This window comes from Calliphora vicina, chromosome 5, assembly GCF_958450345.1.
Source record: "Calliphora vicina chromosome 5, idCalVici1.1, whole genome shotgun sequence".
NCBI lineage: Eukaryota > Metazoa > Arthropoda > Insecta > Diptera > Calliphoridae > Calliphora > Calliphora vicina.
This window is the reverse complement of record NC_088784.1, coordinates 4,059,486-4,085,453: the sequence shown is the minus strand read 5'-3', so window position 1 is coordinate 4,085,453 and position 25,968 is coordinate 4,059,486. Positions and strand designations below refer to the sequence as shown.

General features: G+C 28.0%; 1 protein-coding gene across 2 annotated transcripts in view; it reads right to left on the bottom strand.

Annotated features, from left to right (window-relative positions):
- Positions 1 to 25,968, bottom strand: part of sqa (spaghetti-squash activator) — a 91,944-nt gene that overhangs the window by 19,130 nt on the left and 46,846 nt on the right. For both annotated transcript variants that reach the window (XM_065510840.1, XM_065510841.1), the window contains exons 3-5: positions 13,060 to 13,150; positions 12,737 to 12,940; positions 4,770 to 5,007 (exon numbers count right to left, since the gene is read on the bottom strand). In XM_065510840.1, the coding sequence (XP_065366912.1) occupies positions 4,770 to 5,007; positions 12,737 to 12,940; positions 13,060 to 13,150 (533 nt within the window). The remainder of the gene's footprint in view (positions 1 to 4,769; positions 5,008 to 12,736; positions 12,941 to 13,059; positions 13,151 to 25,968) is intronic.

The following is a 25,968-nucleotide window of genomic DNA, read 5'->3' as shown; positions in this document are numbered from 1 at the left end:
GTTCTAGTTCAGTTCTAGTTCAGTTCTAGTTCAGTTCTAGTTCAGTTCTAGTTCAGTTCTAGTTCAGTTCTAGTTCAGTTCTAGTTCAGTTCTAGTTCAGTTCTAGTTCAGTTCTAGTTCAGTTCTAGTTCAGTTCTAGTTCAGTTCTAGTTCAGTTCTAGTTCAGTTCTAGTTCAGTTCTAGTTCAGTTCTAGTTCAGTTCTAGTTCAGTTCTAGTTCAGTTCTAGTTCAGTTCTAGTTCAGTTCTAGTTCAGTTCTAGTTCAGTTCTAGTTCAGTTCTAGTTCAGTTCTAGTTCAGTTCTAGTTCAGTTCTAGTTCAGTTCTAGTTCAGTTCTAGTTCAGTTCTAGTTCAGTTCTAGTTCAGTTCTAGTTCAGTTCTAGTTCAGTTCTAGTTCAGTTCTAGTTCAGTTCTAGTTCAGTTCTAGTTCAGTTCTAGTTCAGTTCTAGTTCAGTTCTAGTTCAGTTCTAGTTCAGTTCTAGTTCAGTTCTAGTTCAGTTCTAGTTCAGTTCTAGTTCAGTTCTAGTTCAGTTCTAGTTCAGTTCTAGTTCAGTTCTAGTTCAGTTCTAGTTCAGTTCTAGTTCAGTTCTAGTTCAGTTCTAGTTCAGTTCTAGTTCAGTTCTAGTTCAGTTCTAGTTCAGTTCTAGTTCAGTTCTAGTTCAGTTCTAGTTCAGTTCTAGTTCAGTTCTAGTTCAGTTCTAGTTCAGTTCTAGTTCAGTTCTAGTTCAGTTCTAGTTCAGTTCTAGTTCAGTTCTAGTTCAGTTCTAGTTCAGTTCTAGTTCAGTTCTAGTTCAGTTCTAGTTCAGTTCTAGTTCAGTTCTAGTTCAGTTCTAGTTCAGTTCTAGTTCAGTTCTAGTTCAGTTCTAGTTCAGTTCTAGTTCAGTTCTAGTTCAGTTCTAGTTCAGTTCTAGTTCAGTTCTAGTTCAGTTCTAGTTCAGTTCTAGTTCAGTTCTAGTTCAGTTCTAGTTCAGTTCTAGTTCAGTTCTAGTTCAGTTCTAGTTCAGTTCTAGTTCAGTTCTAGTTCAGTTCTAGTTCAGTTCTAGTTCAGTTCTAGTTCAGTTCTAGTTCAGTTCTAGTTCAGTTCTAGTTCAGTTCTAGTTCAGTTCTAGTTCAGTTCTAGTTCAGTTCTAGTTCAGTTCTAGTTCAGTTCTAGTTCAGTTCTAGTTCAGTTCTAGTTCAGTTCTAGTTCAGTTCTAGTTCAGTTCTAGTTCAGTTCTAGTTCAGTTCTAGTTCAGTTCTAGTTCAGTTCTAGTTCAGTTCTAGTTCAGTTCTAGTTCAGTTCTAGTTCAGTTCTAGTTCAGTTCTAGTTCAGTTCTAGTTCAGTTCTAGTTCAGTTCTAGTTCAGTTCTAGTTCAGTTCTAGTTCAGTTCTAGTTCAGTTCTAGTTCAGTTCTAGTTCAGTTCTAGTTCAGTTCTAGTTCAGTTCTAGTTCAGTTCTAGTTCAGTTCTAGTTCAGTTCTAGTTCAGTTCTAGTTCAGTTCTAGTTCAGTTCTAGTTCAGTTCTAGTTCAGTTCTAGTTCAGTTCTAGTTCAGTTCTAGTTCAGTTCTAGTTCAGTTCTAGTTCAGTTCTAGTTCAGTTCTAGTTCAGTTCTAGTTCAGTTCTAGTTCAGTTCTAGTTCAGTTCTAGTTCAGTTCTAGTTCAGTTCTAGTTCAGTTCTAGTTCAGTTCTAGTTCAGTTCTAGTTCAGTTCTAGTTCAGTTCTAGTTCAGTTCTAGTTCAGTTCTAGTTCAGTTCTAGTTCAGTTCTAGTTCAGTTCTAGTTCAGTTCTAGTTCAGTTCTAGTTCAGTTCTAGTTCAGTTCTAGTTCAGTTCTAGTTCAGTTCTAGTTCAGTTCTAGTTCAGTTCTAGTTCAGTTCTAGTTCAGTTCTAGTTCAGTTCTAGTTCAGTTCTAGTTCAGTTCTAGTTCAGTTCTAGTTCAGTTCTAGTTCAGTTCTAGTTCAGTTCTAGTTCAGTTCTAGTTCAGTTCTAGTTCAGTTCTAGTTCAGTTCTAGTTCAGTTCTAGTTCAGTTCTAGTTCAGTTCTAGTTCAGTTCTAGTTCAGTTCTAGTTCAGTTCTAGTTCAGTTCTAGTTCAGTTCTAGTTCAGTTCTAGTTCAGTTCTAGTTCAGTTCTAGTTCAGTTCTAGTTCAGTTCTAGTTCAGTTCTAGTTCAGTTCTAGTTCAGTTCTAGTTCAGTTCTAGTTCAGTTCTAGTTCAGTTCTAGTTCAGTTCTAGTTCAGTTCTAGTTCAGTTCTAGTTCAGTTCTAGTTCAGTTCTAGTTCAGTTCTAGTTCAGTTCTAGTTCAGTTCTAGTTCAGTTCTAGTTCAGTTCTAGTTCAGTTCTAGTTCAGTTCTAGTTCAGTTCTAGTTCAGTTCTAGTTCAGTTCTAGTTCAGTTCTAGTTCAGTTCTAGTTCAGTTCTAGTTCAGTTCTAGTTCAGTTCTAGTTCAGTTCTAGTTCAGTTCTAGTTCAGTTCTAGTTCAGTTCTAGTTCAGTTCTAGTTCAGTTCTAGTTCAGTTCTAGTTCAGTTCTAGTTCAGTTCTAGTTCAGTTCTAGTTCAGTTCTAGTTCAGTTCTAGTTCAGTTCTAGTTCAGTTCTAGTTCAGTTCTAGTTCAGTTCTAGTTCAGTTCTAGTTCAGTTCTAGTTCAGTTCTAGTTCAGTTCTAGTTCAGTTCTAGTTCAGTTCTAGTTCAGTTCTAGTTCAGTTCTAGTTCAGTTCTAGTTCAGTTCTAGTTCAGTTCTAGTTCAGTTCTAGTTCAGTTCTAGTTCAGTTCTAGTTCAGTTCTAGTTCAGTTCTAGTTCAGTTCTAGTTCAGTTCTAGTTCAGTTCTAGTTCAGTTCTAGTTCAGTTCTAGTTCAGTTCTAGTTCAGTTCTAGTTCAGTTCTAGTTCAGTTCTAGTTCAGTTCTAGTTCAGTTCTAGTTCAGTTCTAGTTCAGTTCTAGTTCAGTTCTAGTTCAGTTCTAGTTCAGTTCTAGTTCAGTTCTAGTTCAGTTCTAGTTCAGTTCTAGTTCAGTTCTAGTTCAGTTCTAGTTCAGTTCTAGTTCAGTTCTAGTTCAGTTCTAGTTCAGTTCTAGTTCAGTTCTAGTTCAGTTCTAGTTCAGTTCTAGTTCAGTTCTAGTTCAGTTCTAGTTCAGTTCTAGTTCAGTTCTAGTTCAGTTCTAGTTCAGTTCTAGTTCAGTTCTAGTTCAGTTCTAGTTGCATTTTTAACTTTAATATATTTAAACTCTGCGTTTAACATAATATTGCCCAGTGTTTTTCAATTAAGACATTTTTCTTAAAATTTTTATTCCATTTTTTCCAACAATATTTCGTAGATATTGTTAACCCCAAAAACTGTTTAATTTAGTTGTGTTTTTTTTTTTGTCTTTTTATACTGTTAATAAGACAAGAAGTTTTTGTTTAACACCCTTGAACATAATAAAAAGAAAGATTACAATCAAAATATTTACAAAACATTAGGATGGTATATCAGAGTAATAAATTATGAATGAAAGCTTTTTAATTTTTACAAATATTTTTCAACAAAAAAAATTTAAAAACAATTGTGTTTCATTGAATTAAAGCTTTATTTAATTTTTAAGGAATTTATATCAGAATTACTTTACGAATTTTGTATCAAATCTTTTTATAACTTGGAAAAATTAGATTTCCAATGTTATTAAATCAAAGCTTTTTATGCTTTACTGAGCTTTTAAACTATTTATCATAGAATTTCTTTTAATGATTGTTATTGTAATTTTGATTGAAATTTTGAAGGTTTTTTATTAAAACTTTCTTGAAAAACTTGATTTTTAATTTAAATAAATAATAGTAGTTTTACTCAGTTTTAAAATAATTTATGAAAGAACCGCTTTTCCTGAGTCTTTTTTTTAATTGACAGAATATTTTTATTGATTTTTTATAAAAGCTTTTAGCAACTTTCTTGAACAAAAATAATTTTCAATGAGAATAAAGTATTATTTGAATGTTTCTTTAAAATTTAATATTAAAAGCTTTTTTAAGCTTTTTTTTATAAATTTTTATCTTTAAGATTATAGGAACAACTAAAGCTTTTGCAATGTTTATGTAAGACTTTACAAAGCTTTCAATTAGATTTTTGAGCGAAATATTTTTTTTGATTAAAAAAGAATTTATTCAAAATTCTAAAAAAATTAGCGTAAGCTTTTTGAAAGCTTTTTTTTGAAAACAAATGTTATATAGAAATTGAAGCTGGTTTTATATATTATTAACATAAAATTTAATTTTTAAGTTGTTTTGGAATAAATTTAACAAGTTTTTTATAAAAAGCTTTTTATATTATTACACAAATATGTAGGGTTTGTTCCACCCTAATACTAATAGTATTTCTTGTAATCTACTAATAGAAATATTAAAAACCCAGCGATATTTTTCTCTTTCAATTATGGCTTGTATATTTGGCAAAAGTTCTTTCAAAATGTTGCTGGTTTGTGTTTACAAACAATTGTATAAGACACCCTTTCTTGCAGCAAGAAACTTTTTAATTAGCTTTTTATAGATGGATACATGTGAATAAAGAAATAAAATGAAATTAAAAATACAAATTAAAGTCACATGTACAATGAACTACAGTCTACAAAAGTTGTAGTTACAAACAAAATACCAACAGTATTTATATTTTGCTATTTTCCAAGTACACATTAAAATCAAATTAAATAAAATTTCCACACAAGCATGTAATTAACAAGGTGTTTATTACAAAATAACAAAATATGTTAATAAGATTAACACAAACGAAATAAATAAAAAAAAGACAACAAACAACACTATTGAATTTTTTACCTGTAGTTTTTTGTCTGGATCAAATTTTCTTGCCAAACCAAAGTCTATGATTTTAATGCGATTACCCTCCTGGGTTAAACACAAAATATTCTCCGGTTTCAAATCTAAATGTAAAATATTGTTGCGATGTATAAACTCCATGGCCTCGCACACCTGACGTATGAACACCACACAAACACGTTCTGTCAAAACGAATTCATCATCCACCACACGATCAAACAATTCACCTCCTTCTACTCTGTAAAATTTTAAAATAATTTTTATAATAAATTAATTACATTTATAGTTCTAAGTTTGCATAGTTTTAAAATTGTTTTATAGTAAAATAGTTGAAGTAAATATTGTTTTATAATTATTTTCATTATGATTTTATAGGAATTCCAGAGAATAAAGTGCTGTCTTCCTTTTTCACAAAATTTCACCTGTTTTTGAAAGCTGAAATTTTGTTTAATTTGTTATTGTTACCATTTTGTTTAGTTTTTAAGGTAAATTTTTAAATATTTTTTAGATCTGTTTTCATTTGAATTTTAAGCATTTAAAAATTTACTTTAGTTTGCATTTGGTTTTTTAACTTATAATTTAATATAGTGCTTATATACAGGGCAGAGTGCAAGACATATAAAAAAGCATTGAAAAAGCTTTCACAGTGAATGGTTATGGTCTTTCATTTGAAAAATGTCTATTGCTGTACAATGTTTAAATATGTAAAATGTTTTTAAAATTATAACTTAAAGCAGGGAGAAGCAAATTGTGGCCCTAGAATTGATCTAGAACTGAACTAGAACTGAACTAGAACTGAACTAGAACTGAACTAGAACTGAACTAGAACTGAACTAGAACTGAACTAGAACTGAACTAGATCTGAACTAGAACTGAACTAGAACTGAACTAGAACTGAACTGAACTAGAACTGAACTAGAACTGAACTAGAACTGAACTAGATCTGAACTAGAACTGAACTAGAACTGAACTAGAACTGAACTAGAACTGAACTAGAACTGAACTAGAACTGAACTAGAACTGAACTAGAACTGAACTAGAACTGAACTAGAACTGAACTAGAACTGAACTAGAACTGAACTAGAACTGAACTAGAACTGAACTAGAACTGAACTAGAACTGGAACTGAACTAGAACTGAACTAGAACTGAACTAGAACTGAACTAGAACTGAACTAGAACGAACTGAACTAGAACTGAACTAGAACTGAACTAGAACTGAACTAGAACTGAACTAGAACTGAACTAGAACTGAACTAGAACTGAACTAGAACTGAACTAGAACTGAACTAGAACTGAACTAGAACTGAACTAGAACTGAACTAGAACTGAACTAGAACTGAACTAGAACTGAACTAGAACTGAACTAGAACTGAACTAGAACTGAACTAGAACTGAACTAGAACTGAACTAGAACTGAACTAGAACTGAACTAGAACTGAACTAGAACTGAACTAGAACTGAACTAGAACTGAACTAGAACTGAACTAGAACTGAACTAGAACTGAACTAGAACTGAACTAGAACTGAACTAGAACTGAACTAGAACTGAACTAGAACTGAACTAGAACTGAACTAGAACTGAACTAGAACTGAACTAGAACTGAACTAGAACTGAACTAGAACTGAACTAGAACTGAACTAGAACTGAACTAGAACTGAACTAGAACTGAACTAGAACTGAACTAGAACTGAACTAGAACTGAACTAGAACTGAACTAGAACTGAACTAGAACTGAACTAGAACTGAACTAGAACTGAACTAGAACTGAACTAGAACTGAACTAGAACTGAACTAGAACTGAACTAGAACTGAACTAGAACTGAACTAGAACTGAACTAGAACTGAACTAGAACTGAACTAGAACTGAACTAGAACTGAACTAGAACTGAACTAGAACTGAACTAGAACTGAACTAGAACTGAACTAGAACTGAACTAGAACTGAACTAGAACTGAACTAGAACTGAACTAGAACTGAACTAGAACTGAACTAGAACTGAACTAGAACTGAACTAGAACTGAACTAGAACTGAACTAGAACTGAACTAGAACTGAACTAGAACTGAACTAGAACTGAACTAGAACTGAACTAGAACTGAACTAGAACTGAACTAGAACTGAACTAGAACTGAACTAGAACTGAACTAGAACTGAACTAGAACTGAACTAGAACTGAACTAGAACTGAACTAGAACTGAACTAGAACTGAACTAGAACTGAACTAGAACTGAACTAGAACTGAACTAGAACTGAACTAGAACTGAACTAGAACTGAACTAGAACTGAACTAGAACTGAACTAGAACTGAACTAGAACTGAACTAGAACTGAACTAGAACTGAACTAGAACTGAACTAGAACTGAACTAGAACTGAACTAGAACTGAACTAGAACTGAACTAGAACTGAACTAGAACTGAACTAGAACTGAACTAGAACTGAACTAGAACTGAACTAGAACTGAACTAGAACTGAACTAGAACTGAACTAGAACTGAACTAGAACTGAACTAGAACTGAACTAGAACTGAACTAGAACTGAACTAGAACTGAACTAGAACTGAACTAGAACTGAACTAGAACTGAACTAGAACTGAACTAGAACTGAACTAGAACTGAACTAGAACTGAACTAGAACTGAACTAGAACTGAACTAGAACTGAACTAGAACTGAACTAGAACTGAACTAGAACTGAACTAGAACTGAACTAGAACTGAACTAGAACTGAACTAGAACTGAACTAGAACTGAACTAGAACTGAACTAGAACTGAACTAGAACTGAACTAGAACTGAACTAGAACTGAACTAGAACTAGAACTAGAACTAGAACTGAACTAGAACTGAACTAGAACTGAACTAGAACTGAACTAGAACTGAACTAGAACTGAACTAGAACTGAACTAGAACTGAACTAGAACTGAACTAGAACTGAACTAGAACTGAACTAGAACTGAACTAGAACTGAACTAGAACTGAACTAGAACTGAACTAGAACTGAACTAGAACTGAACTAGAACTGAACTAGAACTGAACTAGAACTGAACTAGAACTGAACTAGAACTGAACTAGAACTGAACTAGAACTGAACTAGAACTGAACTAGAACTGAACTAGAACTGAACTAGAACTGAACTAGAACTGAACTAGAACTGAACTAGAACTGAACTAGAACTGAACTAGAACTGAACTAGAACTGAACTAGAACTGAACTAGAACTGAACTAGAACTGAACTAGAACTGAACTAGAACTGAACTAGAACTGAACTAGAACTGAACTAGAACTGAACTAGAACTGAACTAGAACTGAACTAGAACTGAACTAGAACTGAACTAGAACTGAACTAGAACTGAACTAGAACTGAACTAGAACTGAACTAGATCTGAACTAGAACTGAACTAGAACTGAACTAGAACTGAACTAGAACTAGACCTGAACTAATATAAATTTTCATCAACAATTTGATTCCAAAAAAAATCAATATTTTTTTTTTTATTTTCATTAAAATTAATTTTCGTAAAAAAAATTTTTATTTAAAAAAAAAAAATTTTATTACTTTGTATCGCAGAGAAAGCCATTCCTGATTTTTATAATTTTTTTATATTTTAATTGAACAAAATACTCTAATAAACCAATAAAGGAATGAAGATGCTTTGTTTAAAAAAAATAGAGTCAAAAGACTGGTAAATGATTTAATATAATAAAAAAAGCATAATTTTCTAATAAAAACTAGAAGGAACAACCTATGCATGTCCTTTTATTGCAATTTGGTCCTGCTTAAAACTGTAGAAATTGTACATACATGTCCTTAAAAAAAACACAATCCTTACTCCTTTAATGTCTGTGAGAGACTATAAACATAAAGTTTACGTCTTGAAAGCTTTTCAATTTAAATGAATATTAAATTTTCTTTATTGTATAAACCATACAATTTAAGAATGTTGTTTTTAATTTTCCTACAAAAATATTTTTATTAAAGACAAATTGTTATTTTCTTTAAAATTTATTATTCAACTTGCTTTTTAAGAACTTTCTAAACGAATTTATTAATATGCCATAAAATGTATATGTTTGTAAGTGTGTTTCTTTTGCTTGCTTTATAAAATTTATAAACTTCAATTTCAACAACTTTCAACTTTTATTTTCAATACATTTTCATGTTTTCTTTCTTTCTTTTTTTTTTTTTTGATAATAAAATTCCAATAACAAGAACAATTTTGATTTTAGCTTCATTCCTTTATATGAAGAGAGTGATAGGGAGAGAGAGAGCAGTTGTAACAACAACAAAAACAATATTTATTTTATGGTCACCATTGGAAAATTTATTAAAATTAAATTTGTCCATAAAGAATTTGCCCAAACAAAAAAAAAAAAGAAGAAATTGCAAAAAATATTGTTTTATTATTTTTACAATATTCATAAGTTTATATACAATTGGGTCAAGGTTGGTAAAATTTAAAAGTCCATCAAGTTTAATGAAACAATAAAAGTGCAATAATATTTTGATTTTATAATAAGTTTTAGCATTACATTGAATTTGTATAATAAAACCCAGCGGAATTGATGGTTTAATTTGTAATAAAATAAAATATATATAACAGTAGATTGATAGAAAATTCTGCAAATATTTTCAATATTTAAACAAAATATATTTCAATATAAACTGAGCTTAAACTTAGTTTAATCTGGTTTAGGTTAAAAACTTTTAATAAGAGATGATTTCCTACAACTTAATACAATTTGCTGGGTTATTAGTAATTTAGAAGTTTAAAAATATAAAACTTATTGGTTTAAACAAATAAATTTGCATTTAAATAGAATAGAATTATATTTTTAAGTAATTAAAATATTTGGTAAAAACGTTAAGCAAATATTTTGATTTGGAAAAACACTTGCTTATCAAATTCCTAAGCAGAGTTAAAAACACAAAGTATAGAAATATTTTAGCTTTAAAACCAATTATAGTTATTGGTTTTTAATTTAAATAAAATTAAAATTTCAAAAATTTAGCTTAAATATTAGCAACTTACATTTTTATATTAAACTATTATAAATACTAATAACAGGTTGATTTACTAATTTCTATTCTATCAATGCAAGTTTTTATTAAAGCTTCTTTTTTTATATTTAATTTTTTTCTTCACAATGTCTCTTTTATTGGTATTTTCAATATACTCTATACGTATCACCATAAAGGGTGCAAATCTTATGTTCACATGGTGCAAATCTTATGTTCACATTGAAGGCAAAGTGTATAATTTTTCTCAATGTTTCCGCCACAATTTTAAAACACATTTTTTTCCACTATTCAAATAAATGGAAAACAACTTGAAGGCTTAGGTGACACACAACTAATGAGTTGATTATTCTACAATATTTAATAGAAAACCAAGAACTTTTTTTAAGCAAGAATTTTTTTAATTTATAAATTATTCATTAAATGTTTAAGAAACTCAGGCAATTTGTTTACTAAATATATAAGATAGTACTAAAGAAAGCTTATTAATAAAATGAAAGCTTTTTGTAAGCAAATTCATTTTAAAAGACTTGTGTTTTTCAAATGGAATCTAAAACAGGTTTTCTTTAGTCAAATTAAGTTCAGTAAAAGAGCTATATTCGGCTGTGCTAAATCTTATATACCCTTCACCAAATTATGCTTTAAAATATTTTTAAGTAAACAAAATTTAAAACAAACAATTTTTTATTTATTTTTTTTTTCAAAATTTTGTTTAAATTTATTAGTAAAAAAATTATGAAAAAACAAATTTTTGGTTAAAAAAAATTCGGGTTAACAAATATTTTTCCCGATTTTGACCCATTGTAGGTCCGACTATACTATGGCCTTATATACGCCCTTGCAAAGGTCTTTGAAATATCTGTCAGTAGATATCCATATTGTCTATTTCAATGACATAGTAATCCAGTTTTTAATCCTCTCTTTCGAAAAGCAGGGGGAACTAAGCTTTATGTGGGACTTATAGAGTAAGTTTTCAATACAAAATATTTAGTTATTTTTATTAAATAAAGCTTAAATATTTGTTTTACTTTTCTTGTTGTAATTAAGGTAAGGTATGTTCTCTAAAAGCTTTAAGTGTTTATTTAAAATAAGAGTACTAAAAATGTGTGTTTGTTTTAAAACAATTTGTGTGTTAATATTGTTAAACATTGATTGAACCAATATCTAATTATGTAAAAAGTTAATTTAAATTCGTAGTAAAAACAAAAGTTTTTGCTAATTATCAATGCAAGCTTAATTTACAAAAATTAAGCTCTTAAAAGCATGATTAGTTTAGAGTTTAATTTAATATCACAAAATCTTGTATTTCAAAGCTTTAAAGTAAAATTTGACATTTATTTAGCCGTTTTTTCAAGCTTTAGAAAAAGCAATTCCACAGAATACTAAGAAACCTTTTATTTAATAAAAGCCTTAAAATCTTTCTAATTAAACTTTTTTAACGTTTTTTAAGGAATAGAAAGCCTTTAATAAAAGCTCTTAAAAGCTTATTACTAAATGCTATTAAAGGATTTTTAAAAAGTTTTTCATTAATAGCCTCTAAATGCTTTTTAATACAAGTTTTAAATTATTTTTTATAAGATATCTTAAAAGCTTTTATTAAAAGAACTTAAGAGCTTATTAATGAAATATTCTAAAAGCTTTTAAATAAAATCATTCCTAATTAGAATAAAACTCATCAAGTCACATTTGAGAAATGTTAAAAATAGTCTACTTAAAAGCTTTAACCTAAAATTCAAATTGAGTTTAACATTTGTGTAAGCTTTAACTTAAAATAAAATTAATATGAATTTTTCTGAGAAAAAAAGCTAAATATTAAGTTTTTGTTTAATGAAATGTTGAAAAGCTTTTTTAAATAAAATCTATTAAAAGCTTTTTTGAATAAATGCTGTTAAAAGTTTTTTTAAATATAATCTCGTAAAGGCTTTTTTCAATAAAAGCTGTTAAAAGCATTTTTTAAAAAAAGTTGTTAAAAGCTCTTTTAAATAAATCTAATAAAAGCTTTTTTAAATATAAACTTATTTTAAATTAAATCTCGTAAAAGCTTTTTTAAATAAAAGTTGTTAAAAGCTTTTTTAAATAAAAGTTGTTAAAAGCTTTTTTAAATAACACATATTAAAAGCTCTTAAAATATTTTTAAATAAAAGCTCTTAAAATCTTTTTTTAAATAAAACCTCGTAAAAGCTTTTTTAAATAAAACATATTAAAAGCTCTTAAAATCTTTTTTAATAAAAGCTCTTAAAAAACGTATTAAAAGCTCTTAAAATATTTTTAAATAAAAGCTTTTAAAATCTTTTTAAATACAATAAAAGCTCTTAAAATTAATTTCTAAATAAAGATCTTTTAAAAGAAAATCTCTATAAAGTTTTTAAATACAAACTATAAAAAGCTTAAAAGCTCTTAAAATCCTATGAATTAAAAGCCTAAAGGTGCTTAAAATCCTATTTATATATCTGAAACATTTCTTAAAAAGCCTCTGAAAGCTATTAAAAGCATTTCAATAAAAGTTCTGAAAAGCTTTTCATTAAAAGTTCTTAAAAATCTTTTAATGAAAGTCTTTAAATAAAACCTATTAATAAAAGCTATTTAAAGTTTTTCAATAAAACTTTCTACAAACTAACTTTCATTTAATAAAAGTTCTATAATTACGAAATTCGATATACGTATTAAGAAATATATAAAAGCTTATTAAAACTGTGTTTCAATAACAAATGCTATCGAAAGTTTTCTATTTGTTTTATAATAAAATTTAATAAAAAGCCAAGTCCTTAAAAATTGTAGATTTTTGTGCATGTAAAAATCGTACTGCATTATTGAAAAGCTTTTCTAAGACATTTTTCTAAGTTGTTCTTTTTCATTAGCTTTTTATATGTTTTACATCTGCTTTGAGTGCTATTTACAAACTTTTTTTTTATAACAAAACAACATAAAAAAAAGTTTATTTAATTTTCTTACAATTCTTGGACGACACACATCATTTTCTGATATTCATAGGCCGCATATAATTGTATGATAAGATGATGTTGCAAAGAATTCATAATTTCCACTTCTCGCTCTACATTACGGCGATCTTCACGTTTGGGTATGGGCACAAATTTGGCGGCCAATTTGAGGCTATTGCTTTTGTCCTGACATTTATAGACAGTGCCAAATTTGCCTCTGGAACAAGGAAACAAACAAATTAATACAAATTACACAAAATAAAAGTAAAAAAAAACATAGTGAGTCACTGAAAAACTTTTAAATTATTAATTTTCTAAAAAAAACTTAAAACTTACCTGCCCACTTCCCCTAAAATTTCATATAATTCATTAGCATCCACTCCTCTTTGTATGGTCACATCTCTATAGGGAAAAGCTGGTTCTAATTCTAAAAAAATATAAACAAATTTATGAATTAATAAGAAAATAGTTTTTTTTTTTAAATAATTTTAATAAAATTTATTGAATAATTTGCTTTTGCAAATCCCCAGAAATATCTTTTTAAATCTACTAATTGTTCAATGATAAATCATTCGAAAAGCCATTTAATATAGTGGTGGCATTACAAATTCTTAATGCCAAATCTATTGCCACCAAATTATCTATTATCTTTTAAATCTTTTATACAATTCAATAAAATTCCTTGCTAACAATTTAGTGGTCTGACAGTTGGCTAGCAATTGCCAATTAATAGAGACGTTTAAAAAAGAAATTAATCAAAAATATTTTAGTAATTGTGAAGCAAGATATAGATAGAGAAAAGAAATTAATCAAAAATATTTTAGTAATTGTGAAGCAAGATATAGATAGAGCGTGTAAGTGTTGTGAGAGATAGACATGATAAACTATTTGGTTAAGATTGTGTTTAAATGAACCATGAGGAATTTATTAATTTAGACAGGTGTTTTATCAATATTTTTGGTTTATTTTGTTTTTGCTGTATATCGATTTTACAAGTGAAATTTTCAAACAAATGATTAATGAATCTTAACAAATTATAAGATTAAACTTTAATTAGTTTTATGAAAGCTTTTAACAATTTGTCTTTGAATTTGTTGTTTTTTAAACAGGAAATTGTTTTAAATTGTAGGGGATGAAGCAAACAAACATATTTCTACTTTTATTTTTATTACTGATAAAATTTTCTGCCAATCATCCCTAAATTTCCCACTCATGTGACCTTTCTTTTTCTTGATTTCTTAATACCATTCCACCAGTACATTCTTTTTAATTTAATTTCACCTGAATTTGTTTAACATTTCCTTTTCGCATTACGAATACGTTTTGTGTGGCTGTTAAAGGCAAAAGTTTTTGCATGATTTTCTTAAAGTTTGTTTGTTGGTTTTTTCGTAGGAGTTTCGCTTTATTTGTTTAACTTTTATGCTCTTAGATGAAGAAAATTTGTAGCTTTATTAATTACAATTCATATAGGAATGCAAAGGAGCGTGAGGAAGAGAGTTTTAATGGATTTACTAAACAATAGAGACATGCCGCATGTATGTACAATACAGGGGAAAATAATAGCAGTAACTGAACTAGAACAGAGCTAGAACACAACTAGAACAGAACTAGAACAGAACTAGAACAGAACTAGAACAGAACTAGAACAGAACTAGAACAGAACTAGAACAGAACTAGAACAGAACTAGAACTAGAACTAGAACAGAACTAGAACAGAACTAGAACAGAACTAGAACAGAACTAGAACAGAACTAGAACAGAACTAGAACAGAACTAGAACAGAACTAGAACAGAACTAGAACAGAACTAGAACAGAACTAGAACAGAACTAGAACAGAACTAGAACAGAACTAGAACAGAACTAGAACAGAACTAGAACAGAACTAGAACAGAACTAGAACAGAACTAGAACGGAACTAGAACAGAACTAGAACAGAACTAGAACAGAACTAGAACAGAACTAGAACAGAACTAGAACAGAACTAGAACAGAACTAGAACAGAACTAGAACAGAACTAGAACAGAACTAGAACAGAACTAGAACAGAACTAGAACAGAACTAGAACAGAACTAGAACAGAACTAGAACAGAACTAGAACAGAACTAGAACAGAACTAGAACAGAACTAGAACAGAACTAGAACAGAACTAGAACAGAACTAGAACAGAACTAGAACAGAACTAGAACAGAACTAGAACAGAACTAGAACAGAACTAGAACAGAACTAGAACAGAACTAGAACAGAACTAGAACAGAACTAGAACAGAACTAGAACAGAACTAGAACAGAACTAGAACAGAACTAGAACAGAACTAGAACAGAACTAGAACAGAACTAGAACTAGAACAGAACTAGAACAGAACTAGAACAGAACTAGAACAGAACTAGAACAGAACTAGAACAGAACTAGAACAGAACTAGAACAGAACTAGAACAGAACTAGAACAGAACTAGAACAGAACTAGAACAGAACTAGAACAGAACTAGAACAGAACTAGAACAGAACTAGAACAGAACTAGAACAGAACTAGAACAGAACTAGAACAGAACTAGAACAGAACTAGAACAGAACTAGAACAGAACTAGAACAGAACTAGAACAGAACTAGAACAGAACTAGAACAGAACTAGAACAGAACTAGAACAGAACTAGAACTAGAACAGAACTAGAACAGAACTAGAACAGAACTAGAACAGAACTAGAACAGAACTAGAACAGAACTAGAACAGAACTAGAACAGAACTAGAACAGAACTAGAACAGAACTAGAACAGAACTAGAACAGAACTAGAACAGAACTAGAACAGAACTAGAACAGAACTAGAACAGAACTAGAACAGAACTAGAACAGAACTAGAACAGAACTAGAACAGAACTAGAACAGAACTAGAACAGAACTAGAACAGAACTAGAACAGAACTAGAACAGAACTAGAACAGAACTAGAACAGAACTAGAACAGAACTAGAACAGAACTAGAACAGAACTAGAACAGAACTAGAACAGAACTAGAACAGAACTAGAACAGAACTAGAACAGAACTAGAACAGAACTAGAACAGAACTAGAACAGAACTAGAACAGAACTAGAACAGAACTAGAACAGAACTAGAACTGATCTAGAACAGAACTAGAACAGAACTAGAACAGAACTAGAACAGAACTAGAACAGAACTAGAACAGAACTAGAACAGAACTAGAACAGAACTAGAACAGAACTAGAACAGAACTAGAACAGAACTAGAACAGAACTAGAACAGAACTAGAACAGAACTAGAACAGAACTAGAACAGAACTAGAACAGAACTAGAACAGAACTAGAACAGAACTAGAACAGAACTAGAACAGAACTAGAACAGAACTAGAACAGAACTAGAACAGAACTAGAACAGAACTAGAACAGAACTAGAACAGAACTAGAACAGAACTAGAACAGAACTAGAACAGAACTAGAACAGAACTAGAACAGAACTAGAACAGAACTAGAACAGAACTAGAACAGAACTAGAACAGAACTAGAACAGAACTAGAACAGAACTAGAACAGAACTAGAACAGAACTAGAACAGAACTAGAACAGAACTAGAACAGAACTAGAACAGAACTAGAACAGAACTAGAACAGAACTAGAACAGAACTAGAACAGAACTAGAACAGAACTAGAACAGAACTAGAACAGAACTAGAACAGAACTAGAACAGAACTAGAACAGAACTAGAACAGAACTAGAACAGAACTAGAACAGATGTAGAACTGATCTAGAACTAGAAAAGAACTAAACTAGTGTAGCTTTTGTTGACATTGTTTTTTATTTAAGTGAATTGGTGTGCTATTAATTTATTCTCTACTAATTCCTTTTGTAGCAATTAGAATGCGGAATACTTTGAGCTGCAAAGTTTTCTACCAACAAATATTAAATACTCTTATGAGTAATTTTCTTAAGAATTTTCACAGGTTGGCTGGGTGTTAAGTAAATGAACAAAGTTTTGCTGTATTTTTATGCTTAATTTAAATATTCAAAACGGAATTATAACAAAGATTTTACATAAAAATTAATAAGAAATGGCTAAAGTTTTCTGAGGCGTATGAGTGATATTTATTTATTTATAAATAATAATTAAATAACTTCATATTCAATGAAAAATTCAGTTGTCAATGATTTGCTTTAATTTAAGCTGCAATTTAACAAGATAAAATCATTTTAAACTTTGGAAAAATAAACAAAATAAATAAGAATTTTTCAAGATTCCAAAGATATTAACCTGCATATTCATAAAAAAATTTAAATTTAAACAATCTTTTAAAACAAAATTTCTGTACAAAATGTTGATGTTGTTGAAATTTAATAATTGTTTATGAATAAGGCCTAGGGATATAAGACATTTTTAAGTTTCCTTTGACGATTGATTGATATTTATTTTCAAATAATAAGTATACGCCTTCATATTCAGTGTGCTTTACTTTAAGGCTTGATTTAAAAATCTAACAATTAAACAAACTTTTTAAAGTACGTAGCAAAACTTCATTTCCTATAAAGTCCTTTGCCTTTCAATGAGATTTAAATGGAGGCAAAATATTTGTATTTTATATTGTTAAGGTTATTTCAAACAACAACTGGTCGAAAGGTTTTTCAACAACTTTTTAGTTTTCTAAACAAAGAATAAAGTTTACCTTTCCTGTTTTTTATTTTTATAAATCACAGCGAATATCGTATATAACTAACACAGAGTTATCAAATAACAATTGTTTGATTTACTTACTAAAGAGTAAAAGCAAAACAATGTCATTAACTTTAAAAGAAAAAATCTATAAAAAAAATCTGTTTTCCTTTAGAAAAATTCAAATGCTTTCCCTACTCATCCCTTAAGCCCTCATAGCTTTTAAATAAAGCCTTTTGTAGATTTTTTTTTTACATAAATAGTTTTATATGGGGTTATAATAATAAAATAACTGTTACATAACATTTTTATTTAAGCCTTTTTTTGTCATGGCTGTAAAGTTTTGCCCTATTCATATTTTTTAAAAAAGGTTAAAATTACTGATTTATCAAATTTTAGTTTTATGTTAAAGTATGTACAACACATATGCTTAAAACAATGCAGACAGAATATTTTATAATATTAGCCAGGGTTATAAAATAAAATGTGTAAGAACTAAGTAGAAGTAATGGTGTTGAAAATCTGAATAAATTTAAGGTTCAATAAACTTTTATGGACAATCAATTTATAATATAAATTTCATATTAAATAAAAAATAATTTGTTAAATTTTCTATTTCAAAATAATAAAATGTTTATGTACATATTAACAACCACCATAATTAATTAATATTTCCTAAAGTAATAGAAAATTTTTATAGACAATTTTATGGTCGTCGTTATTTTTTATCTCTTACACTTCCGTTTATAATTTCAACTCATTTAAAACTCAACTTTTTCCTTCTTCTTTTTTTTAAGAAAAAGCCACACAGCTTTTTAGTCTATTAGAAACATATGTAGTCATTTTACACACCAAACCACACTCATACACACACATTAATTTACTTATAAATACAAAAAAAAACAACAAAAAACAAATGAATACTGAGAACTAATATGAGTATCCACAACCACACAAACACTCGTTATAACTGTAAGAGAGTGTAAGTCTCTCACTCTCCTGTAAAGTAAGCTTAAACTTGTATGAGCATTTTTCCGTTATTCTTTTTTTATTAGTTTTTACACCATCAAGTAATAACAACAAAAACACCACACTCTTACTCTTATACAAACGAACATATATGGAGATTCTCCCAAAAAAAAATAAAGGAAAGTATGATAAAATATGTAAAACTTTTAACTGCAGCTTAACTCAATTTCATACAGGGGTTGGTTGGTTGATATAAAAATGTATTTAAAAAATATAATACCGCAGTCTGCAGTTTAATATAGTTAAACTGACAACATACTACAACAACAAGTTTTACAACAAATAGGAGAAAAAAAATATATATGGAAAATTCTAAAGTTATTTTTACTCTTATTGAAAAATATTAGGGGAAACGTGTAAATAAAAATCATTAATAGACATAATAATATATATACGATTTTTATATATATTTTTCTGGAATATAAAGTAAGATCTGGAAAAGCCAGCCATATTTAGCCAGGAAATTTGGTATAATTTTTTTATATTTTTTTATAGTCTTCCCTAATATTTGACAGTGAGTAGTTGCCATTGGTGATTAACTATGTGTTGCTGAACAAATTGCTAAATATAAACTGATAGCGGCATTTTGTATGTTTTTGTTTTTTTTTCCATGCAAGTATCAAAATCTCACATTATATTGACTGCTGATAACTTAAATATGACAGTTCAAAAAGATCAATGTGAAATCAAGTTAATATATTTTGCTATTGAGAAGAACAGTCACAAATACATGGGGAGGAAAAGTAAGAAATATTTATTTTTTACTGAAATTAAATAATGAACTCGCTTATGTTCCAAAAATAAAATTCAGTGAATTTATCCAAATAATATTTATACTTGAGATGAAAGCACTTTGCTAAATAACAAAAACTTACTAAAATAAAACTTTTTGAATCATTTGGAATCATATTCGTTCAAATCAGAAACCAATAAAAAATTAAGGTTGACAATAAAGTAATCTTAAGAAATGAGATCAGCCACAGGAAATTGGAAGCACAATTAATAAAATTTGTCTTTAAGAAAATCCGTAAAAAAGTACATTCTAAAATTACAACGCCATTTTAATCTGTTTGCAAGACTTCTCCCATCTGTATGATGCAGAAATCGTTTGGCAGCAATATTTCGTCATGAACAAAAAATTATTAGTCACGAGTATGGTTTTTATCCCGGGAATTCCCGGTACAAATATCCCGGGAATTTTGCCAATTTTTCACTACCCGATTCCCGAAATTTTTAGTCGGGAATCCCGGGAATTAAAAACTGACGAAAATACATAGAAAACGAGTTAGAACTCTATTTTTTTCACCAAAAACCAGTAAAAAGTTTTTTAAATTTTTTTGTTTATATCTCGGCAATAATAGACCGCTTATTATTATTTTTTATTTGGGGTTTTTCGTATGAAAATTTATAACGTGAATTCATTATTTATAGAATTTATTTCTTATTGAATCATTCTAATTTCTTCTTCAAATCCATAACAAAAAATTTAAAAATTTATTAAATGATTAAATTTTTCTTCAATTCAAATCTAATACAAAAAGGCTTAAGACAATTTTTTCAATTAATTTTGTAAATGATTTGATTTAACAAAAATTTAATCATTCAAAGTTTGAATAAATTCTGTTATTAATTAACTTTAAAATTAATTCAGTTTAAACAAAGGCTTTGGAATGAATCCAAAAAATTAAATATTAGGAATGGATTTATGGAATGAAAGGCTGACATTCTTTAATTACAGATTAAGATTTTAGTGAATTAAGCTCAAATTTTATTAATTAATTCGAAGCTCTGATATTTAATAATTATAACACAAAGTTTTTATATGAAATTTGGCTCTAATATTCCTAATTTACAGTATCATTATATATTTCGGGAATAGCCAGGTACCCGGGAATGTAGAAAAAATTTTCCGATTCCCGGGAATCAAAAAAGTTTGGGAAATTAAAATCCCTAGTCACGAGGTGATACCATGTGACCATCGATATCTTCTTTATAAAATTCTTCAATGAAAACTGAATTTTTTACATGGATGAGAACACCTGCTTGGCCAAAATGTCAAATTTTGAGAGTTCAGAGAGATCTCCACCCGATCGCAAGACATCAATTTCAAAAGTTGGTTCACTTGACATGAAATACCCCATATATATTCTGGATTGTTATATATGAAAGTTGGATTTTGACCATTCTCATCCCCAGTTTGATGAACATTTTTAAAAAAGTCACCTCTGAAGTTTTCAGATGCATTTACAAGGGGAAAAAATGCATTTTTTTCAGTTTTTGTAAAAATTTTGCCATTACTTTTGCAATTTAATTTAAAAGAATAGAAATGTGTACGTAATTGTCGTTCTAATGAGACATAAAAAATAGAAATTGGTCAAAAAATTTTAAAGTTATTAAAAATTCGCCACTCCATTAACGTGTCTCAGGCAACTAGAAGAAGAAATGTACGAACAAAATTAACATATTTTGATAAATATTAAAATAAAAGCTCATTTTTACTTAAAATATATCCATATTTACTTGTATATAAGTTTTTGTCTTCGCAGATATGACAAAAAAATAAATTTTTTTTAACGGCAGTTCAAAACTACATTTTCAAATTTTTAAAAATTTTGTTAAACAAATTTCCGAATTTTTTGATAATTTCATTAGGATTTATTGAGGATATAATAGGGAATTAAAATGTGAAAAAATTATGAAAATATCTCTTATAGTTTTTCCGTACCCGCGATTTAAATTTTAAAATTTTCGAGAAAAACCAATTATTTGGCAATTTTTTGGCGAATGAGCTAAATTTCCTTACTGTTATAAATTTTAAGTAAAACCTATTCAGAATGTTATAGTCTAGATAATTATAAATACACTCTGATAGTTTTACTAAAATTGGAAAACCCTAAACCTTAAATGTCAAATTTTTCAATATTTTGAATTTCTAATTTAAAGAGCGAAATGTTATATATTTTTGGGCCGATTTTGATGAAACTTAACAAAAATATAACACAAAGCCTAGTATTTACAAAAACAGCAGAAAAATTAAAATTAACCCTATATAGCACTTGGGGTTAAAATGAACCCAAACTTTTAAAATCATATTTCACCAAACTGTGGGGAATGGCAAAAAACCAACTTTCGTTTATTAAGGGCCACCCTAATATACATATATTCTGGATAGTTTAGACAGCGGAGTCCAAATAGGCATGTCTGCCAGTCCGTCTATATGTTGAAATCAACTTTTCGTAGCCCCCAAATAATTTACATACATGATTCATACATCAATATATCCGCTCGATTCGATTTCTATTTAAAATCAATAAAATCGGCCCAAAAATGGCTGAGACATAAGGCAAAAAAACAGAATAAACTCGATTTTTTACCTATTTTTGATCTAGGTATATCTGCATTACTAAGTCATTAATATAGACAATATGGATATCTAATGATAGAAATTTCTATTTCAAAGGCATTTGTTATAGTAAGTCGGACCTACAATGGGTCAGAATCAGGAAAAATAATTTTTAACTTGAAATTTTTTTCAACAAAAAAATAGTTTGTCATAAAATTTGTTTCACTAATAAATTAAAGAAAATTGTTTTTTTTTTTTAAAAAATTTCCACAAAATTTTTTTTCACAAATAAATTTTTTTTTTTTGTAAATTTGAAAAATATGGTTTTGGCATAAAAATTTGTTCACTAATATGAGAAATTTCTATTTCAAAGACATCTGCAACGATGTATATAACGCTATAGTAAGTCGGACCTAAAATGGGTCAGAATCAGGAATAATTATTTTTAACCTGAAATTTTTTTTTAACAAAAAAATTTTTTTGTCATAAAATTTGTTTCACTAATAAATTAAAGAAAATTATTTTTTTTTTAAAAAAAAATTTTCCATAAAATTGTTTCACAAATAAAAAAAAAAATTTTTTATTAAATTTGAAAAATATGGTTTTGGCATAAAAATTTTTCGTTTACTAATAAATTAAAGAAAATTGTTTTTAAAAAAAAAAAATTTATAAAATTTAAAAAAAAAATTTTCCATAAAATTTTTTTTCACAAATAATAAAAAAAAAATTTTTTATTAAATTTGTAAAATATGGTTTTAGCATAAAGATTTTTTAACTAATAAAAAAAAATATTTTAAAGTATAATTTGGCGCAAGTTTTACAAAAACTAGAATAGTTTTCAATAAAACTTCAATTTATGTAAAAAAAATGTAGTTTAATTAAAAAAGGAAAATTTCACAAAATTTACAAAGCTCCGCAAGTCAATATCTTTACAATAAAAGTAAAATTTAACTAAAAATTGCAAAACTAAAATTCTTATTAAATACATATGAGGAGCCGCAGAACAAAAGATACTTTTTCGAATTTTTTACATATTGATTTTGGTATTTTTATAATATTTGGGTTGAAATCTTCTAGAAAAAATTAATTTCCCAGCATTTGTAAATTTTCAAAAAGTACCTTTTGTTCTGCGGCTCCTCCTTCAATATCACAGAAATTCGCTAGATTTATAAAAACAAATTAAAATTTTTACAAAAATGTTTATGTTTTTAAAACTTAGTTTGTATATAATCCTAAAAATGTCTGTGATTGTTGCAATATCTGTATTTAAATAATTGGTTTCCTACAAATTGTTGTAGTTTTAAAAATATTTTCGCTTAATTTTACACCCTTCATTAATTATTTAAATACACAAGATTGTTTTAAATAAACGAAAATTTTAATTTTTTTAATAAAGGAAAAAATAAAATAATGAAAACAAAATCAAAACCAACAAATACAACACCTTGACTTTGTGTTTGTTTTTCTTTTAAATATATTAGATTTTTTTGTTTATTTGTTTTAAGTAATTAGTAGAATATTATAGACATACTATGGTTAATTACTAAGTTACAATGAGAAAAATTTAAAGCTGTGTTATAGAAAAATTATAAATAATAAGTTTAAACTATATAGAATAACTTTCGTTTCAACATTGATGACTAATAAAATTTTAAATTTAACATACTTTTCAAAAAAAAAAAAAACAAACAAATTAATTACTTTCGAGTAAACCTATCTTCTATTTAGGTTATTCCTGCTTTTTCACTTTAAATATTTTAAAAAAATACACCAAAAATACATTACAATAACAAAATCATCGCCAAAACCATTGTTGGATAAAAATGATTCATTAAAAAAATCAAATTTTTTGGAGATTGTGTCAGAATTTATTTTATAAATTTTTTTCTATTAAACCAATTTCTCTGATTTTCAATAACAAACTGCTTAAGATAAAGATACATATTCTAGATGAATTTTATTTAAATCAGTTTAGTATATCCAAAGTGAGCGTGATTTACACACACCAATTTGCAGTTTTCATTGATAAAGACTAGTTATTATAGTCTTTATAGGCAACCAATAGATTTAATGACTTATTCAGCCTCCTATTTATATGGCTGAATGGTAGTTGCTTCCACTGACATATCTGCCAATGTTTTAGCCATTCTGTTTAAGTAACTTTCTCTCAGTGTACTTTTTATGTTATTTTTATAGTATAATATATTTGCTCGGCTGTTATCCAAATATTATGCTTGCCAACTAGTACTTTTTGTTAGTGTACTTTTATTCTTTTGTTATTCTGGTGGTTTTTTGTACTTTTTTTTCTATATATATATTTTTGTATTGTTACGAATTTTAGTAGCATAGATAAATTACTACAAACAGAAGAGCTACACAGAGTGACAACAAACAAAATGAGGATGAAATAAAAAACAATGAAAAATGTGCGTTTAAATTCACACATAAACTTGACATTGACTTTAAGGCGAGATAAAAGAGGCAAGAGATTATAAAATAATAAAACAAAATATAAATAATAAGAAAGTAAAAAGAGACAGATAAAGAGAATGTTATAACTGTTAAATATGATACGTAAACGTATACGTAATATTAGAACAAAATTAATATTAAGTATACTTACTAAATGTTAAGGAATGTACAGGTTTAGTTAATAAATTCTAAGAATTATTAAATAATAATACAGGAAATAAATATAAAATTTATTAATTATGCTTACAAATCCCATACACTTCTTATATTCTATTTTTTTAAATTATTTTTTAAACTGTTTTTACATTATGATGAAAAACATCTTCTAGAAGTTTCCTGAATTATCTAACGGACAAAGCTAGAATGTTTTCACAATGATCATCTAGAACGTTTAGCAGTTTTAATGTTAATGTTAGCAGCTTCAACAGTTAATGTTGTCATACTTATAAACAATGTTTAGAAGTTTCTGCTAATGAAAATGTTTATAAACATGATGAATGTTGCAAGCAGCCGTTAAAGAACATTAATTTAATATTGTTAATGCAATTTCCTAACAATATGTTTTCTACATGTTAAGTCAGATTAATTTCATTAGAATTATTTTTTAATATATAAAATTCAATATATATGTATGTTCTAAATAAATTTATTTGATTTTTGTTCCAATATTTTATTTTTATTTATTTGATTTTTTTTTGGTTATTCTCCTTAAACCCTTATAATAGTTTAGCTTTTTATTATTAGCCCTCAACATAAAATCTCTATTACCCAAAAATAAATGCCTTTTCAAATTTGTTTGCCATCCTCATAAATAAATACTCATAACTAGCATTTGAAATGGTTTTCCAAAATATTGTACCAAAACTACAAAAACAACAACTAAATCTTTAATCAGCATAAGTGCAATCATATCACAAAAATCACACACAAACAAATCATAAAAAACTATTATAAAAACCCAAAACTACAAATACTTGCAACATATTTGGGCAAAAAAAAAAAAACAGAATGGCCACATAGTGTCCTAAAAATGAAAAAAAGTCTAGCTATGCAGGATATTTTTCAATGTATGGAATCATGTTACATTATGATAAAAAATAAAAATCTGCTAAGTGACAGCATTGGCATACAATGACAACATCATCAGCAGCTGCAGCAGCTTACAAATGGAGAGTATTACTGACTGAGTGATAGAGGAGGAAAAGAAGAGGGGCAACTAATGAAAGCCAATTGGAAAATTAAGATAAACTTAATCATATATCATTCTAGATATATATTGTTACGTTTTAACCTTTTCAAAACGTTGGTTTATTTCCTTTAAATAAACCGGATACTTTTGATTGCAAATAAAAGCCGTTTAGTAGTTTGAAAATTGTAACAACTCTTTATTTATTTAAAATGTACAACAACAGAATTAAATAGTCACTCAATGTTTTTTATACACGTTTATAAATTCGTGTACTTTATAATGTACACGAATTCACTTGAAAAACACAACACTCAGTTGATGTTTATTCGAAAAGCGTTTCTGATAAACTCACTAACGACTGCAACCTCTGCCACTATTTATAACACTGCCACCTGCACTCTAGATTGCTCTTTAACTGTCTAGAGCTTTCTAATACATACGCCATGTGTGGTGTACTTTACGATCATTGGTCATACTTAAGATCAATGGTCAACTAAAAGCTTTTATTCAATGTTAATAATGCCCACAGATATGTTAAAGTTTGGGCACTGCTATTTG